At 44.2% G+C, this 19,986-nt stretch overlaps 1 protein-coding gene across 1 annotated transcript in view; it reads right to left on the bottom strand.

Moving 5' to 3' along the window:
* LOC111961810 (1-acyl-sn-glycerol-3-phosphate acyltransferase alpha) overlaps window positions 1-5,232 on the bottom strand; it is a 19,353-nt gene extending 14,121 nt beyond the window's left edge. Inside the window, exon 1 of the mRNA XM_023984356.2 lies at window positions 4,763-5,232. Within this exon, the coding sequence (XP_023840124.1) occupies window positions 4,763-4,938 (176 nt within the window). The 5' untranslated portion in view covers window positions 4,939-5,232. The remainder of the gene's footprint in view (window positions 1-4,762) is intronic.
* Between the last annotated feature and the right edge of the window lie 14,754 nt (window positions 5,233-19,986).

Below are 19,986 nucleotides of genomic sequence, written 5' to 3'. Positions count from 1 at the left end.
AGACTCCCCATCACATACAATAGCATGGTTAGACTCCCCATCACATACAATAGCATGGTTAGACTCCCCATCACATACAATAGCATGGTTAGACTTGTCTGCTGTTCTTGTTCTTACAACCATAATAAGTGGAAAGAAATCGTTCTCTTAGAGTTGGGGTCAGTTATAAAATAGCCTATCCTACGTAACATATGAATAATGATAGCCTGTACTACACCATAGGCAATGGTATTTAATCATAAACACAATGTTATGTCTACTTCTACCCTAATACTATTTAGTTTTACACAAAGTAGACCGGCCTGAGATGTCAGTAATGAGAAAAACAGACTATGTATCTTAGTTTAAGGTAGGCTGAGGCTCTCTGTCAGGAAAGCAATAACAATCATGCTGAAGAGAGGAGGGCAAGGCAGCCATAGCATAAAGTCCCAGATCTGTCCGGGACACAAAGCTAGCAGCGCATGCTCTCTAACAGATGGCCTTCATTACTGGAAGACTAGAGCCTCTGTCCCTAAAGGATGAAGAAGTGTGTGGTTCTGTTTACTCCAGTCTAGCGTTCAGCATACTGTCCACTTTATTCTCCACTGGCCCCTCCCTGTGTGGGTTTAGAATACGACCAACACCGCTCAAGTCACAAGAATGAGTGTAGAGTGCAATGAGTGCATACTAGAGACTGGATCTGCATGTCAAAATATGATCTTTAAACCCGAATAAAAACACTATCTCCTCACTATCACAACGATAAAACCGCCCAATCTTGTACAAAAGCATGCGTGATTGTGCAAGGCCTCTATCAACAGGCAAGCTGCTATTCTTATTAGACTACATACAGCACAGTCGTAAAGAGGAAGAAAATTGCCTTAAATTCAGTTGCAATCGCAATGTCAACGACTGACATATCACAAAGGTTATCCTCTAATGATCGCGTTTAGGTTGTCAGTTTCCTCCTGAATGTCATTGCATGACTGCTCTCTAAAAGACACATTTTAACCCTTGTTTTGAACTATTTCAAAACGAGCAACGCCAACAGTATCTTTGACAAAAGTCTTTACTGTTTAAGTGTTTCACAAAGCGTTTTAAATATTAATTGAGCAAGGTCAGGGTGACCTCAAATCTATCCCAAAGTATTGTTCCAGTTTCAACAGAAAAACGTGCAAAGTTCCAGTCTAAGCAGTCCGAGAGACAGTTGACATAACCCAGAGAAAAGAGTTGACAGCACACTGCAATACACTACATAGCACATCATGGTTCACTAGCACTGACAGGTCTGTAGTACCATTGACATCTATAAGCCATGCCCCTTGAGCAGTGTCTAAATCCCATTTGTTTCCATCCCAAAACTCTGTGACGATTCAGGTTGGAATCTTGCAGCAACATTCCTACAGGGATGTAGACAGTGCCATCGCTGTCCTGGCTGAGAATAAAATGACTACAAAAACAGTCTCATTCTAGAATAATTGCTAGAAATGCCTTTTGCCATGTGATAATGCTCAACACACCGGCACTAGTTTGTCAGGAAAACATGGCCAACCTATAGGCTTTCAAAGACACTAAGCATTGAGTGGGTGTTTGACCTGGGGCTGTAAACCAGGGTCATTCACACAGAGTGAGCCAGGTTCAAGAGTCCCAGTTCCCACTAGCAATTTGAGGGTAGATGACCGTGACAGGCTGTGCTATCCTTCCGTGTTGAATCAGTCAACTCTTTCTAATATGGCCTGCCCCCTCTCGGTCTGTGTCACTGTGTGTCTGGATCTCCATCTTACACTTCTTCCCACACGCTCCCTCACACACTCAATCTCTCTGTCTCTCACACACATGCAAACACACACACACTTGTTGGCGACTGTGAAAAGGGGCCAGCTGCAGAAAACCTTTGGGTTAAGAGAGAATACCGCCAGGTGCAACATGACACCACAGCCAATACTTCTGGTCTGAACACATGGCTGTGAAACAGCTGTTATTCCAAAAGCACTGAACCAAGTCAGTCTGCCAGTTGTGTTATCACTAACATAAAGGACAACAGGCAGCACAAGGCTGGAGAAGACATACATTGATTTCTAGGGGACCTTTCGGAAGAGATAAGTTACAACCAGTCGGTAACACGACTCTGAAAGGGAGGGACAATATGACCCCCACTCCTCTCTTATTGTGTCCAACCGGCCATGTCTCACTAGCCACAGTAAAATATGTCCCAATTCCCCTGGCCTGCAGACCAGTTGACTGACATAGGTTACCTTTGCATTCTTGGGCATAGGAACTGTCTAAATGGCTATGGCCCCTTAACACTCACATCTGTGGCCATGAAATGTTTTGAAAGGCTGCTCATGGCTCACATCAACACCATCATTCGAGACCCACTCCAATTCACATACTGCCCCAACGGATCCACAGATGACGCAATCAATATTGCATGCCACACTGCCCTTTCCAACTTTGATAAAAAGAACACCTACGTGAGATTGCTGTTCATTGACTACGGCTCAGCGTTCAACACCATAGTGCCCTCTAAGCTCATCACTAAGCTAAGGACCCTGGGACTAAACACCTACCTCTACAACTGGATCCTGGTCTTCCTGACAGGACACCCCCAGGTGGTAAGGGTAGGCAACAACACATCCGCCATGCTGACCCTAAACACGGGGGCCCCTCAGGGGTGCGTGCTTAATCCCCTTTTGTACTCCATGTTCACCCACGACGGTGGTAGGCCTGATCACTGACGACGATGAGAGTCTATAGGGAGAAGGTCAGAGACCTGGCAGTTGTCCTGGCACCACAACCTCTCCCTCAACGTCAGCAAGACAAAGGAGCCGATCGTGGACTACAGGAAATGGAGGGCCGAGTACGCCCTCATTCACGTCAACAGGGCTGTAGTGGAGCGGTTCGAAAGCTTCAAGTTCCTCGTTGTCCACATCACTAAGGATCTATCATGGTCCAAACACACTAACACATTCATGAAGAGGGCATGACAACACCTCTTCACCCTTAGGAGGCTGAAAAGATTGTGCATAGTCCCTCAGATCGTCAGAAAGTTCTACAGCTGCTTCAATGACAGCATGATGACTGGCTGCATCTCCGCTTGGTATCACAACTGCATGGCATCCGACCGCAAGGCTCTACAGAGGGTAGTGCCCAGTACATCCCTGGGCCAAGCTCCCTGCCATCAAGGACCTCTATACCAGGCAGTGTCAGAGAAAGGCCCTAAAAATTGACAAAGACTCCAGCCACCCTAGTCATACACTGTTGTCTCTGCTACTGCACGGCAAGCGGTACCGATGCTCCAAGTCTGGAACCAACAGGATCCTAAACAGCTTCTACCCCCAAGCTATTAGACTGCTAAATAGTTAAGTAGTTAACCAAATAGCTACCCGGACTATCTGCATAGACCCTTGTTCCACTTACACTGCTGCTACTGGTTACTGTCACTATTCCTAGTCATATGTATATACAGTATCTACCTCAAATACCTCGTACCCCTGCACATCGATATAATACCTGGTAACCCTTGTATATAGCCAAGTTAACGTTACTCATTAAGTACTTTTACATGCACAGTAACAATTCGATATTAATAACCCCCTGGAGTCTACGTGCGCGCCACGCGAAAATCTAATCTGCATAATAATAATAAAAATCCATCAGTTTAAGATAGGGCTGGACGATATGGCCAAAATATATCACTGTATTAAAAAAAAGAATGGCAGTAAGGCAGTGTTTAACTGTATTTTAGGTTTTAGAATAGAAATTATCTTTAGGAGTAGTGCGTGACCCTTTGGTGGCAACACATACATTCTAAGTGATTTCAATGGGCATTTCTCCATTCTGATTGCTATTCAATTCAACTTCATACATTTTCATTTGCATTTCCACACTGCATTGTAGGGCTGGACGATATTGAACCAAATGTTGGAATTGCGATTTTAATTGCGATTTACACCTTACAAATATGTAAAACTCAACCATTTCAAAGATTTTACTGAGTTATTTCATATAAGGATATAAGTCAATTGAAGACATTTGAGGAACTGATTTGACGAACTGAAAAAAATGTGTACAACTGTCTAAATGTCTGTTTTTGCTATGTCATTATGGGGTATTGTTTGTAGATTGATGAGGGGGGGGAAACTATTTAATATATTTTTGAATAAGGCTGTAAGCAACAACATTTTGAAAAATGTCAAAGGGTCTGAATACATTACTGAATGTACCGTGTCCAATGACATTAAACCAACTGATAAAATAAAACAATCTTGCCTTGGTCCTGTTTAGACTTGAGACACAAAATCGATGACAACAATGCATGGATTAAAGTGGCATTTTTTGCAGTTGTTGGTTTACATCTGTGCAAAGAAAAAAAACACGCCTGTTGGATCCATGTTTCGACCTGGTATCCAGCCACGAAAATGTCGGGCCCTGAGGCCATGTCTGAATGCCATATGTAATGACAACGTTAGTAAGCTACCTAGCATTAGCCGCATGATACTGTACAGAAAGTCCCAAACATCTGGCAATGCATTGAAGCTAGCTCGCTAGCCTTCTTACCAACCGCTGGATAGCCATCTCGCAGTCCGTTACAAAATGCAACAACGAATAGGTGAAAATATCTGCAAATAGCTTTTCTGAAAGTAGAAACAAATGTTGATGTTATGGTTGCATTATTTCAGTCTTTGGCAAGCTATCTAGCTACTGTAGCCATCTTCCATTCCCATGAGCAAACGTTAGCTAGCAATGCACGGCTCGCGTTGTTGTACAACCTGGAACTTACCTCATGTTTTCGATGTCCCTGCCGCCGCTTTTCAGAATACTAAGCGGAATAGCAATCGCAGCCAAAATCATCATATAGGCCACGTAGAAACACTTTTTAAAATAAAAAACAAAAGTGCTGCTGGTCCATAGCAGGAGTGGTACCAGCAGCAGTAGGAACACCAAGAGCGCATCCATACTGATTCCTCCACTGATACTGCCAGCAAGAGTCTCTGATGGTGCTAGCTAATGTTGTGCAAGCATTAGCAGCACTGTGTGGCACCGACTGACATTACAACTGCCAAGAGGCAACACACAACTTGTGCAACTTCGGTGGTGCACGACTCGTTCTCTAGATGAATATAACTCGTGGACAACACTGTTCAGTCAAAGATGGTGAAAGGCAGCCTCATGTAGAGGTTCCGAAGGTAAATTGACATGAAATTCGATGTTTTTTTCTGTTTCCGGTTGCACCTTATATGGTTCCTCGGTCACCGCTCTCAGATCACATTCAGTGATGACAGCCCAGCCCAAAGCAAATACTGTAGTAACGGTTTCCAGAAGTAGGGAATGTAGAAGAGCAAGCTTTGTACTGTGACTAATCTTTTCTGGTAAATAAGTTGTAAAATATATATTTTAAATAACATTACGGTTTCAACAGAGGTAGCCTGCAGGCTGCAGTTATACATCCAGCTAATGACTTAGGCTGCTGATCTCATTGAAATAATGCATTATGTTGCTGTTGATGCCTGGGGCCAAACTCAGATCAAAACTCATGTTATTTGTCGTCATCTCTCTCTCTCTCTCTCTCTCCTCTTCTCTCTCTCTCTCTCTCTCGTCTCTCTCTCACCCTCCTCCGTCTCTCTCTCTCTCTCTCTCTCTCTCTCTCTCTCTCTCTCTCTCTCTCTCTCTCTCTCTCTCTCTCTCTCTCTCTCTCTCTCTCTCTCTCTCTCTCTCTCTCTCTCTCTCTCTCTCTCTCTCTCTCTCTCTCTCTCTCTCTCTCTCTCTCTCTCTCTCTCTCTCTCCTCTCTCTCTCTCTCTCTCTCTCTCTCTCTCTCTCTCTCTCTCTCTCTCTCTCTCCTCTCTCTCTCCTCTCTCTCCTCTCTCTCTCTCTCTCTCTCTCTCTCTCTCTCTCTCTCTCTCTCTCTCTCTCTCTCTCTCTCTCTCTCTCTCTCTCTCTCTCTCTCTCTCTCTCTCTCTCTCTCTCTCTCTCTCTCTCTCTCTCTCTCTCTCTCTCCTCTCTTCTCTGCACACATCAACAACAGTCACCCACGAAGCATCGTTACCCATCGGCCTCCACAAAAGCCGCGCCCTTGCAGAGCAAAGGGAACCACTACTTCATGGCTCAAAGCGAGTGACGTCACCGTTTGAAAGGCTATTAGCGCGCACCACCGCTAACTAGCTAGGCCATTTCACATCGGTTACATAAGCAAAGAGAAAAGACAGTCCATAATATCTTTAAGACATGAAGGTCAGTCAATCTGGAAAGTTTCAAGAACTTTGAAAGTTTCTTCAAGTGCAGTCGCAAAAAAATATCAAGTGCTATGATGAAACTGGCTCTCATGAGGACCGCCACATGAAAGGAAGACCCAGAGTTGCTCTCTCTCTCTCTCTCTCTCTCTCTCTCTCTCTCTCTCTCTCTCTCTCTCTCTCTCTCTCTCTCTCTCTCTCTCTCTCTCTCTCTCTCTCTCTCTTCTTCTCTCTCTCTCTCTCTCCTCTCTCTCTCTCTCTCTCTCTCTCTCTCTCTCTCTCTCTCTCTCTCTCTCTCTCTCTCTCTCTCTCTCTCTCTCTCTCTCTCTCTCTCTCTCTCTCTCTCTCTCTCTCTCTCTCTCTCTCTCTCTCTCTCTCTCTCTCTCTCTCTCTCTCTCTCTCTCTCCTCTCTCTCTCTCTTCTCTCTCTCTCTTCTCTCTCTCTCTCTCTCTCTCTCTCTCTCTCTCTCTCTCTCTCTCTCTCTCTCTCTCTCTCTCTCTCTCTCTCTCTCTCTCTCTCTCTCTCTCTCTCTCTCTCTCTCTCTCTGCACACATCAACAACAGTCACCCACGAAGCATCGTTACCCATCGCTCCACAAAAGCCGCGGCCCTTGCAGAGCAAAGGGAACCACTACTTCATGGGCTCAAAGCGAGTGACGTCACCGTTTGAAAGGCTATTAGCGCGCACCACCGCTAACTAGCTAGCCATTTCACATCGGTTACATAAGCAAAGAGAAAAGACAGTCCATAATATCTTTAAGACATGAAGGTCAGTCAATCTGGAAAGTTTCAAGAACTTTGAAAGTTTCTTCAAGTGCAGTCGCAAAAAATATCAAGTGCTATGATGAAACTGGCTCTCATGAGGACCGCCACATGAAAGGAAGACCCAGAGTTGCCTCTGCTGCAGAGGATAAGATCATTAGAGTTATCAGCCTCCCAAATAAATGCTTCACAGAGTTCAAGTAACAGACACATCTCAACATCAAATGTTCAAAGGAGACTGTGTGAATCAGGCCTTCATGGTCAAATTGCTGCAAAGAATACACTATTATAGGACACCAATAAGAAGAATGACCTGGCCTCCACAATCACCAGACCTAAACCCAATTGAGATGGTTTGGGATGAGTTGGACCGCAGAGTGAAAGAAAAAAAGTAGCCAACAAGTGCTCACCATATGTGGAAACTCCTTCAAGACTGATGGAAAAGCATTCCAGTTGAAGCTGGTTGAGAGAATGTCAAGATTGTGCAAAGCTGTCATCAAGGCAAAGGGTGGCTACTTTGAATAATCTCAATATAAAATATATTTTGATTTGTCTAGTACTTTTTTGGTTATTACATGATTCCATATGTGTTACTTCATAGCATTGATGTCTTCACTATTATTCTACATTGTAGAAAATAGTAAAAAATTAAGAAAAACCCTTGAATGAGTAGGTGTTTCCAAACTTTTGACTGGTACTGTATATACAATATCTTTGTTGTTCTGTCCTTTTAGACATGTCTGAAGTAGGATAAATAATGTATTAAACATATGACACAGACTTTGATTGGCATCTGAACCAGGATGACTCATGTTTGACTCACACACACCGTGGGACTGAGGACGCTCTGAAATACATGTTGGTGGACTCCCTGCCAGGAGTACTCAATACACTCAACGAGATGGATCTGATGGTTTGAGGTCTTCAAAAGAAAAAGCAGGAAGATGAACGGAATAGCCAAACATGTGTGTATGCAACAAAACCCTTTTCAGCTATGGTCCAAGCGTAACCAGATTTAAGCATTTCTGACAGTGAAGAGACATTTACACGTTTATCCCTCTTATAGATCAAGATGTTAAGGTGTCAATATGCCAGATTAAGACTACAGATAAAACAGGATTAGTTGTGATAATCCAGGAGCGTAATCTATCCCTGCCTGGTGCCTCAGGCTTTAGACCGTGTATCTGCTGTTTGTTAACTAGAGACGCTTTGGACCATGGCCAGATAATTAATCACTGAGTGACTGCAGTGATTCTTACTATACCACTACTACTGTTCTAGTCAGTCAAAAACTGTAACCCTGCAGTGTCAGGAGTAGACAAAACATAATTGATTCATTATCATTGTCATTCACTGTCATTATTTACAAAGTCAACATTGTTTTATGTTTTTTATCAAATCAGTAGTTGCTGTAATCTGATTGTAAATAGTTGCAGTAATCTGATTGGAAGAAGCCTCAGAAAGTTATTGAATGATTTATATTTAGGGCTACTCCATCTTAGAAAATAGTTTATGGTTTTGGACAAGAGCCCAAAGATTTCCGTAGAAAATTACAGTGTTGTTTATTGCTTATGTATCAATACATGTTTTATTTTGCATGTTGAACTGAGTTGTTTTTTTCCCCAGCTTCTTCTCCTCATGTAAGATCAACCCGGTACCTAGCTGAGAATTCTTATTGTGGAGTTGAGAATTCTCAGCCTGGACCCTATTTTTGTCAATCATTTAAGGTGCTCTGTCTCTACCTACTGGAGATTAGATGAACTGCAACCCATTTAAGTCTTCAGCTCAGTTACAAGAACGAAGAGGGACTCTAATAGCGTAAATACTTTTTTGTCCCACTGTGCATGTCTGTTTATTACAGTAATGTCTGTTTCCCTGAATAATCTACAGTTATCATTGGAGCTTATTTTGTTTTTGTTTTACCTTTATTTAACTAGGTAAATCAGTTAAGAACACATTTTTATTTACAATAATGGCCAACCCCGGCCAAACTCCCCTAACCCGGACAACGCTGGGCCAATTGTGCGCCGCACTTATCACTCTCTCACTTCACAATAATCAAACCAGAGAGCAACTGTAGCCTACATGTATAGGAGTGTCACCTAATGCCTGACATTTACATGACAGAGACTGAAGTCAAAGAGAAGGAAAGGGGATACTTAGCCAGTTGTAGAACTGAATGCATTCAACTAAAATGTGTCTTCCGCATTTAACCCAAACCCTTTGAATCAGAGAGATGTGGGGGGCTGCCTTAATCAACATCTTCGTCAGCTCAGGGATTTGATCAAGCAACCTTTCGGTTACTGGACCAATGCACCTACCCACCAGGCTACCTGAGAAATGGGCAGTGTCTAGTAGCCTCAGGTATTACCATGTGTCACCCTAGAGATCCTTAGTCATACAACTATAGTAGCTAAGGGAACAATGTAACTACATTGCATTGTCACTTAAAATGTACTGTATCTGTGATCTAAATTGATAGTTGGGTCATTTTTTATTTAACCTTTATTTAACTAGGCAAGTCAGTTAAGAACAAATTCTTATTTACAATGACGGCCTACCCCGGCCAAACCCGGACCAATTGTGCGCCACCCTATGGGACTCCAGATACAGTGGGGCAAAAAAGTATTTAGTCAGCCACCAATTGTGCAAGTTCTCCCACTTAAAAAGATGAGAGAGGCCTGTAATTTTCATCATAGGTACACTTCAACTATGACAGACAAAATGAGAAACAAAAATCCAGAAAATCACATTGTAGGATTTTTAATGAATTTATTTGCAAATTATGGTGGAAAATAAGTATTTGGTAAATAACTAAAGTTTCTCAATACTTTGTTATATACCCTTTGTTGGCAATGACAGAGGTCAAACGTTTTCTGTAAGTCTTCACAAGGTTTTCACACACTGTTGCTGGTATTTTGGCCCATTCCTCCATGCAGATCTCCTCTAGAGCAGTGATGTTTTGGGGCTGTTGCTGGGCAACACGGACTTTCAACTCCCTCCAAAGATTTTCTATGGGGTTGAGATCTGGAGACTGGCTAGGCCACTCCAGGACCTTGAAATGCTTCTTACGAAGGGCGGTGTGTTTGGGATCATTGTCATGCTGAAAGACCCAGCCACGTTTCATCTTCAATGCCCTTGCTGATGGAAGGAGGTTTTCACTCAAAATCTCACGATACATGGCCCCATTCATTCTTTCCTTTACACGGATCAGTCGTCCTGGTCCCTTTGCAGAAAAACAGCCCCAAAGCATGATGTTTCCACCCCCATGCTTCACAGTAGGTATGGTGTTCTTTGGATGCAACTCAGCATTCTTTGTCCTCCAAACACGACGAGTTGAGTTTTTACCAAAAAGTTCTATTTTGGTTTCATCTGACATTCTCCCAATCTTCTTCTGGATCATCCAAATGCTCTCTAGCAAACTTCAGACGGGCCTGGACATGTACTGGCTTAAGCAGGGGGACACGTCTGGCACTGCAGGATTTGAGTCCCTGGCGGCGTAGTGTGTTACTGATGGTAGGCTTTGTTACTTTGGTCCCAGCTCTCTGCAGGTCATTCACTAGGTCCCCCCGTGTGGTTCTGGGATTTTTGCTCACCGTTCTTGTGATCATTTTGACCCCATGGGGTGAGATCTTGCGTGGAGCCCCAGATCGAGGGAGATTATCAGTGGTCTTGTATGTCTTCCATTTCCTAATAATTGCTCCCACAATTGATTTCTTCAAACCAAGCTGCTTACCTATTGCAGATTCAGTCTTCCCAGCCTGGTGCAGGTCTACAATTTTGTTTCTGGTGTCCTTTGACAGCTCTTTGGTCTTGGCCATAGTGGAGTTTGGAGTGTGACTGTTTGAGGTTGTYGACAGGTGTCTTTTATACTGATAACAAGTTCAAACAGGTGCCATTAATACAGGTAACGAGTGGYGGACAGAGGAGCCTCTTAAAGAAGAAGTTACAGGTCTGTGAGAGCCAGAAATCTTGCTTGTTTGTAGGTGACCAAATAGTTATTTTCCACCATAATTTGCAAAACCCAGACAGGAAAATCACGTCAGTGACTCAATCCTCTCAAGTGACGCACCCCTCCAAGGGATGGCATAGAAGAGCACCAGTAAGCCAGTGACTCAGCCCCTGTAATAGGGTTTGAGGCAGAGAATCCCAGTGGAGAGAGGGGAACCGGCCAGGCAGAGACAGAAAGGGCAGTTCGTTGCTCCAGTGCCTTTCCGTTCAACTTTGCACTCCTGGGCCAGACCACACTCAATCATAGGACCTACTGAAGAGATGAGTCTTCAATAAAGACTTAAAGGTTGAGACTGAGTCTACACAGACAAGGTCTTGCCTGGTTTAGATATTATCTGTCGGAAAGATATCAACTTGTCTCTGTGGATGGTTATACCTCTGACAAATCAATTGTAAGTTTTGGCATTCCTCAAGGTTCTGTTTTAGGACCACTATTGTTTTCCCTATATATTTTACCTCTTGGTGATGTAATTCGGAAACATAATATTAACTTTCACTGCTATGCGGACGACACACAGCTGTACATTTCGATGAAACATGGTGAAGCCCCAAAATTGCCCTACCTGGAAGCCTGTGTTTCAGACATAAGGAAGTGGATGGCGGCAAATGTTCTACTTTTAAACTCGAACCAAACAGAGATGCAATTTCTAGGTCCCAAGAAACAAAGAGATCTTCTGTCGAATCTGACAATTAATCTTGATGGTTGTACAGTCGTCTCAAATAAAACTGTGAAGGACCTCGACGTTACTCTGGACCCTGATCTCTCTTTGAACGAACATATCAAGACTGTTTCATGGACAGCTTTTTTCCCATTTTCATAACATTGCAAAACTCAGAACATTTCTATCCAAAAATGATGCAGAAAAATTTATCCATGCTTTTGTCAATTCTAGGTTAGACTACTGCAAAGCAATAAATAAACTTCAGTTAGTGCTAAACACGGCTGCTAGAACCTTGACTAGAACCAAAACATTTGATCATATTTCTCCAGTGTTAGCCTCTCTACACTGGCTTTCTGTTAAGGCTAGGGCTGATTTCAAGGTTTTACTGCTAACCTACAAAGCATTACATGGGCTTGCTCCTACCTATCTCTTCAATTTGGTCCTGCCATACATACCTACACGTACGCTATGGTCATAAGACACAGGCCTCCTTATTGTCCCTAGACTTTCTAAGCAAACAGCTGGAGGCAGAGCTTTCTCCTATAGAATTGAATTTTAATGGAACGATCTGCCTCTCCATGTGAGATAAATAAGAATCAGTCTCTGCCTTTAAGTCTTTACTGAAGACTCATCTCTTCTGTAGGTCCTACGATTGAGTGTAGTCTGGCCCAGGGGTGCGAAGGTGAACTGTAAGGTACTGGAGCGACGAACCGCCAATGCTGTCTCTGCCTGACCGGCTCCCCTCTCTCCACTGGGATTCTCTGGCTGACCCTATTACGGGGGCTGAGTCACTGGCTTACTAGTGCTCTTCCATGCCGTCCCTAGGAGGGGTGCGTTACTTGAGTGGGTTGAGTCACAGATGTGATTTTCCTGTTTAGTGGTCTAAGGCATTGCATCGCATTGCTAGCTGTGCCACTAGAGATCCTGGTTTGAGTCCAGGCTCTATCGCAGCCGGCCGCGACCGGGAGACCCATGGGGTGGCACACAATTGGTCCAGCAAGGTCCGGGTTAGGGGATGGTTTGGCCGGCAGGGATGTCCTTGTCCCATCGCTCTCTAGCAAGACTCCTGTGGCGGGCTGGGCGCATGCACACTGACACGGTCGCCAGGTGTATGGTGTTTCCTCTGACACATTGGTGTGGCTGGCTTCCGGGTTAAGCGGGCATTGTGTCAAGAAGCAGTGCGGCTTGGTTGGGTCGTGTTTCGGAGGACACATGGCTCTCTACCTTTGCCTCTTCCGAGTCTGTACGGGAGTTGCAGCGACAAGACTGTAACTACCAATTGGATACCACAAAATTGGGGAGAAAAAGGGGTAAAAGTAAAAAAGGGCTTTATAAAAACATTTGATTGATTGACAGGAAAATTCACAGACTAATTAAGAGAACATCCCTGGTCATCGCTACTGCCTCTGATATGGCAGACTCAGGGACTCATGAAACACAAATGCTTCTTTTGTAAATTAAGTCTGAGTGTTTAAGTGTGCCCCTGGCTATCTGTAAATTAAATGTTCTTAAAATAAAGAATTTGAAATGTGACGACTCTCCCACTCTGTCTGCCGAATTCTTTCTCTTTGCTCTCGTTTTCCTTAATAGGATGTCGGTGGGCGGAGCCGGGAGGGTCGTCAGACTCTCTCCATGCAGACACTGATATGTTTTGGTTGTGGCATTTTTGTGGCCTTTTGTTTGTTTGTTTGTTTGTTTGTTTGTTTGTTTGTTTGCTTTGGCACCTTTCAACACCCAGCATTATCACATTTATGCATGCAAACACTAACTTACACTACTGATTACACACACCATTGTTAATTGTATTTAGTTTACTTTATTTAATAAATATATTTTGTTATTCCTTGTTCCCACGTTGTCTCCCTTTTGTTACGGACTTTGAGCCGGTTCGTGACCAACTATTTATACTTTTATTTTTGATACTTATTAAGTATATTTTAGTAATTACCTTTACTTTTGATACTTAAATGTACTGAACAAAAAAATATAAAAGCAATGTAACAATTTCAAAGATTTGACTGAGTAACAGTTTATAAGAAAATCAGTCAATTGAAATAAATGCATTAAGCACTAATCTATGGATTTCACATGACTGGGAATATAGATATGCATCTGGTCACAGATACCTTAAGAAAAATGTAGGGGTGTGGCTCAGAAAACCAATCAGTACCTGGTGTGACCACCATTTTCCTCATACAGCGTGACACATCTCCTTCGCATAGAGTTGATCAGGCTGTTGATTGTGGCCTGTGGAATGTTGTACTATTCCTATTCAATGGCTGTGTGAAGTTGCTGGATATTGGCGGGAACTGGAACATGCTGTTGTACACGTAGATCCAGAGCATCCCAAACATGCTCAATGGGTGGCATGTCAGGTGAGTATGCAGGCCATGGAAGACTTGGGACATTTTCAGCTTCCAGGAATTGTGTACAGACCCTTGCGACATAGGGCTGTGCATTATCATGCTGAAACATTTGGTGACGGCGACGGATGCATGGCACGACAATGGTCCTCAGGATCTCATCACAGTATCTATAAAATGCAATTACTGAACTCAGCCTACCCTCGACTTGCCCTGCCCCCTTGTATAATAAATATTATTTGAACTGTACTATCCGCCCCGTGTCTGCATCTGGGTCATATCCTGAGTCGTGGTATTTACACAAATACTGGTATGTTGATAGCTATAGTCCAGCACAGTGGACGTGTCTTAATACCCATAAAACCTAGCGGTCAAACATTGATATGGTTCCAATCATTTTTTAAACCATTTTTAACATTGTAAAATTCACTAACACTTCAAACTAAGTATGTGTTTGGTTTAGGCTTACCTTGTGACGTTTTGATAACCATGTAATTCTCTCTCGGACCAGGTGAGTTTTATCAATGTATTCGCCTGAATTTACACTCAAACATTTTAAATGCTGATTAGCAACAGAGAAGACATCTGAAATACTACAAATTGCACCTCATCTCTAGCCGACACTATCAGCTACCGTTCACCAGCGTGGTCAGAGACCTGTGCCCAATCCATGATGAATCCATGTGCTCTATTGAAATCAATTTAATATCACGCTTCACCACCTCCCAATCCGACAGACTAATCTGGGTTTGGCGGATGCCAGTAGAACGCTACCTGCCTGAATGCATTGTGCCAAGTGTAATGTTTTGTGGAGGAGGAATAATGGTCTGGGGCTGTTTTTCATAGTTCGGGCTAGGCCCCTTAGTTCCAGTGAAGGGAAATCTTAACCCTAGAGCATACAATGACATTCAAGACGATTCTGTGCTTCCAACTTTGTGGCAACAGTTTGGGGAAGACCCTTTCCTGTTTCAGCATGACAATGCCCCCGTGCACAATCGAGGTCCATACAGAAATGGTCTGTCAAGATCGGTGTGGAAGAACTTGACTGGCCTGCACAGAGCCCTGACCTCAACCCCATCGAACACCTTTGGGATGAATTGGAACGCCGACTGTGAGCCAGGCCTAATCGCCCAACATCAGTGCCCGACCTCACTAATGCTCTTGCGGCTGAATGGAAGCAAGTCCCCGCAGCAATGGTCCAACATCTAGTGGAAAGCCTTCCCAGATGAGTGGAGGCTGTAATAGCAGCAAAGGGGAGACAAACTCCTTATTATTGCCCATGATTTTGGAAGGAGATGTTCGACAAGCAGGTATCCACATAAACTCAGCAAAAAATAAATGTCCACTCACTGTCAACTGCGTTTATTTTCAGCAAACGTAACATGTGTAAATATTTGTATGAACAGAAGATTCAACAACTGAGACATAAACTGAACAAGTTCCACAGACATGTGACTTGATTGAATAAATTGAATAATGTGTCCCTGAACAAAGGGGGGTCAAAATCAAAAGTAACAGTCAGTATCTGGTGTGGCCACCAGCTCCCTTAAGAACAGCAGTGCATCTCCTCCTCATGAACTGCACTAGATTTGCCAGTTCTTGCTGTGAGATGTTACCCCACTCGTCCACCAAGGCACCAGCAAGTTCCCGGACATTTCTGGGTGGAATGGCCCTAGCCCTCACCCTCCGATCCAACAGGTCCCAGACGTGCTCAATGGGATTGAGATCAGGGCTCTTCGCTGGCCATGGCAGAACACTGACATTCCTGTCTTGCAGGAAATCATGCACAGAACAAGCAGAGTGTAACGCACAGTGTTGAGTTTGCCTGCAATGACAACAAGCTGTCTGATGATGCTGTGACACACCACCCCAGACCATTTCGGACCCTCCACCTCCAAATCGATCCCGCTCCAGAGTACAGGCCTCGGTGTAACGCTCATTCATTCGACAATAAACGCGAATGCGACCATCACCCCTGGTGAGACAAAACCGCGACTCGTCAGTGAAGAGCACTTTTTGCCAGTCCTGTCTGGTCCAGCGACAGTGGGTTTGTGCCCATAGGCGACGTTGTTGCCGGTGATGTCTGGTGAGGACCTGCCTTACAACAGGTCTACAAGCCCTCAGTCCAGCCTCTCTCAGCCTATTGTGGACAGTTTGAGCACTGATGGAGGGATTGTGAGAGATGCAGACTCGGTCTCAACCTTTAAGTCTTTACTGAAGACTCATCTCTTCAGTGGGTCAATAATGATTGAGTGTAGTCTGGCCCAGGAGTGTGAAGGTGAACGGAAAGGCTCTGGAGCAACGAACCGCCCTTGCTGTCTCTGCCTGGCCGGTTCCCCTCTCTCCACTGGGATTCTTTGCCTCTAACCCTATTACAGGGGCTGAGTCACTGGCTTACTGGTGCTCTTTCATGCCGCCTAGGAGGGTGCGTCACTTGAGTGGGTTGAGTCACTGACGTGATCTTCCTGTCTGGGTTGGTGCCCCCCTTGGGTTGTGCAGTGCCGGAGATCTTTGTGGGCTATACTCGGCCTTGTCTCAGGATGGTACGTTGGTGGTTGAAGATATCCCTCTTGTGGTGTGGGGGCTGTGCTTTGGAAAAGTGCGTGGGTTATATCTTTCCTGTTTGTCCCTGTCCGGGGGTATCATCGGATGGGGCCACAGTGTCTCCTGACCCCTCCTGTCTCAGCTCCAGTATTTATGCTGCAGTAGTTTATGTGTCGTGGGCTAGGGTCAGTTTGTTATATCTGGAATACTTCTCCTGTCTTATCCGGTGTCTGTGTGAATTTAAGTATGCTCTCTCTAATTCTCTCTTTCTCTCTTTCTTTCTCTCTCTCGGAGGACCTGAGCCCTAGGACCATGCCTCAGGACTACCTGGCATGATGACTCCTGCTGTCCCCAGTCCACCTGGCCGTGCTGCTGCTCCAGTTTCAACTGTTCTGCCTGCGGCTATGGAACCCTGACCTGTTCACCGGACGTGCTACCTGTCCCAGACCTGCTGTTTTCAACTCTCTAGAGACTGCAGGAGCGGTAGAGATACTCTTAATGATCGGCTATGAAAAGCCAACTGACATTTACTCCTGAGGTTCTGACATGCTGCACCCTCGACAACTACTGTGATTATTATTATTTGACCATGCTGGTAATTTATGAACATTTGAAACTCTTGGCCATGTTCTGTTATAATCTCCACCCGGCACAGCCAGAAGAGGACTGGCCACCCCTCATAGCCTGGTTCCTCTCTAGGTTTCTTCTAGGTTTTGGCCTTTCTAGGGAGTTTTTCCTAGCCACCGTGCTTCTACACCTGCATTGCTTGCTGTTTGGGGTTTAGGGCTGGGTGTCTGTACAGCACTTTGAGATATCAGCTGATGTAAGAAGGGCTATATAAATACATTTGATTTGATTTGATCGTGTGTTCCTGGTGTAGCTCGTGCAGTTGTTGTTGCCATCCTGTACCTGTCCCGCAGGTGTGATGTTCGGATGTACCGATCCTGTGCAGGTGTTGTTACACGTGGTCTGCCACTGCGAGGCCGATCAGCTGTTCGTCTTGTCTCCCTGTAGCGCTGTCTTAGGTGTGTCACAGTACGGACATTGCAATTTATTGCCCTGGCCACATCTGCAGTCCTCATGCCTCCTTGCAGCATGGCTAAGGCACGTTCACGCAGATGAGCAGGGACCCTGGGCATCTTTCTTTTGGTGTTTTTCAGAGTCAGTAGAAAGGCCTCTTTAGTGTCCTAAGTTTTCATAACTGTGACCTTAATTTCCTACCGTCTGTAAGCTGTTAGTGTCTTAACGACCGTTCAACAGGTGCATGTTCATTAATTGATTATGGCTCATTGAACAAGCATGGGAAACAGTGTTTAAACCCTTTACAATGAAGATCTGTGAAGCGATTTGGATTTTTGAGAATTATCTTTGAAAGACAGGGTCCTGAAAAAGGGACGTTTCTTTTTTAGCATTAGTAATGTAGTTTAAGTTCTAGAATGTTGTCATTGATGAGAATGAATCTAAAAATCTATTGATGTTCAGAATTATTGACTTTGTTTGCAGACATCCAGCCTGTATTGCAGTTGCATGACCTGAAAAAAAATCGGTCTTTATTTACAATATCGGCGCCATGGATGTGGAAGGTGAGTGGAGGAAGCCTGCCATGCCCATCCAGGTGCAGTCAGTGGAGGACCTGTATCCGGCCGAAGACTACAGCCTTCTGTCCCGAGAGCCCACAGAGGAGGATCTTCAGTGGCTAAAGGCCAGCAATTATGGAGCAGGGGTTAGGGCCAAGCGTTTTAATATGTCACTGCTAAAAAGGGTCCTCAGATCACAGGGGTTGGTGTCTGTAAATTGGGGCACAGATAGCAAAGTGGAGGACATCAAGGCATTCAAAATGGCTACAAGGATGGATGTGCAGGAGTCAGGGCTTTGAGTCACGGGGTCTGGGATCCTTGGTGCCTCACCAGATGGTTTTGTGGGCACCACAGCAGTGGTGGAGGTCAAGTGTCCTTATGGTGCAACGGACCTTACCATTGAAGAGGCAATGAAGTCAAAGGATTCCTATATCAAGGAGGGAGGGTCTTACCGCCTCCGTGAAGACCATCCTTACTAGCACCAGGTCCAAGGCCAGCTCCACATCATTGGAAGAAACACCTGCTTCTTTGTTGTGTGGACCACCAAAGCCTCCATCGCCATCCCCAGCCAGCGTGATGACCTCTGAGACTCATATTGCTCCTCCAATCAGTACATGTTTTCAGGGAAGCCAATTGTCCAAAGATATTCCACATAGTTCATACACACACACTAGGCTCCCAGAATAGGTTATATTACATACAAGTTTTGCTCATAGCAGACAACTAAAGTAATGTAGTTAAATTTATCATGGGCACAGTGGCAATTTATATCTGTGATGTTCAAATTATTTCTTACCCCCTGTCTTTTACTTGCTGAAGGTCCCAGTCATACAGGCCTGTACCTGACATTGTTAAAAAACAAGTGAGCAATAAATAAAGATCATACACAAACAACAGGCTCGTAGAATAGGTTATAACATTCACGTTTTGGTCAAAGCAGCCAACTAAAGTAATGTAATTAACGTAAGTTCAATCACAAAGGCTGGTCTGAGTGCATATCTTCACAGTTTCATTCAGTAGTACAACACAAATCAAAGCTAATTGTATTTGTCACATGCGCCAAATACAACAGGTGTAGAGCTTACAGTGAAATGCTTGCTTACAAGCCCTTAACCAACAATGCTTTAAGAAGATTATTATTATTTATTTTTTTAAGTGTTCAGTACATTAAAAAAAATAAAAGTAACAAATAATTAAACAGCAGCAGTAAATAACAAGCCAGGCTATATACAGAGGGTACCAGTCCAGAGTCAGTATGCGGGGGCATCAGTTAGTCGAGGTAATATGTCCATGTAGGTAGAATTGAAGTTACTATGCATAGACTATAAACAGAGCAGCAGCGTAAAAGAGGGGTCTGGGTAGCCCGTTGATTAGCTCTTCAGGAGTCTTATGGCTTGGGGGTAGAAGCTGTTAAGAAGCCTTTTGGACCTCGAATTGTCGTTCCGGTACCTCTTGCCGTGCGGTAGCAGAGAGAACAGTCTATGACTACGGTGGCTGGAGTCTGACACTTTTTAGGGCCTTCCTCTGACACCGCTTGATATAGAGGTCCTGGATGGCAGGAAGCTTGGCCCAAGTGTTGTATCAGTGATGTTTCCAATGTATAGTCTATTACAGTGTATTGCATTGGGGGCTATGGAGGGGGTGGAGAATGAAGGGGGTGGAGTTTTGGAGGGGGTGGAGAATGAAGTGCTGCTGGATATGTACTACATAGTCCACCTCCAAAACTACAAATATTAGGTTAGTAGAGACCCTACTGAGTATTTTCCACACCACTTTAGCTGAGACAGGTAGAACAAGTTTCTAAAAACATATTACATTTTTTTTTCTCTTAAATGATTTATTGCCTTTTCTTGTTGCA

Source organism: Salvelinus sp. IW2-2015, linkage group LG4q.1:29 (assembly GCF_002910315.2).
Source record: "Salvelinus sp. IW2-2015 linkage group LG4q.1:29, ASM291031v2, whole genome shotgun sequence".
Lineage (NCBI taxonomy): Eukaryota > Metazoa > Chordata > Actinopteri > Salmoniformes > Salmonidae > Salvelinus > Salvelinus sp. IW2-2015.
Note: the sequence above shows the minus strand (reverse complement) of the source record. Positions and strands in the feature narration are given on the sequence as shown.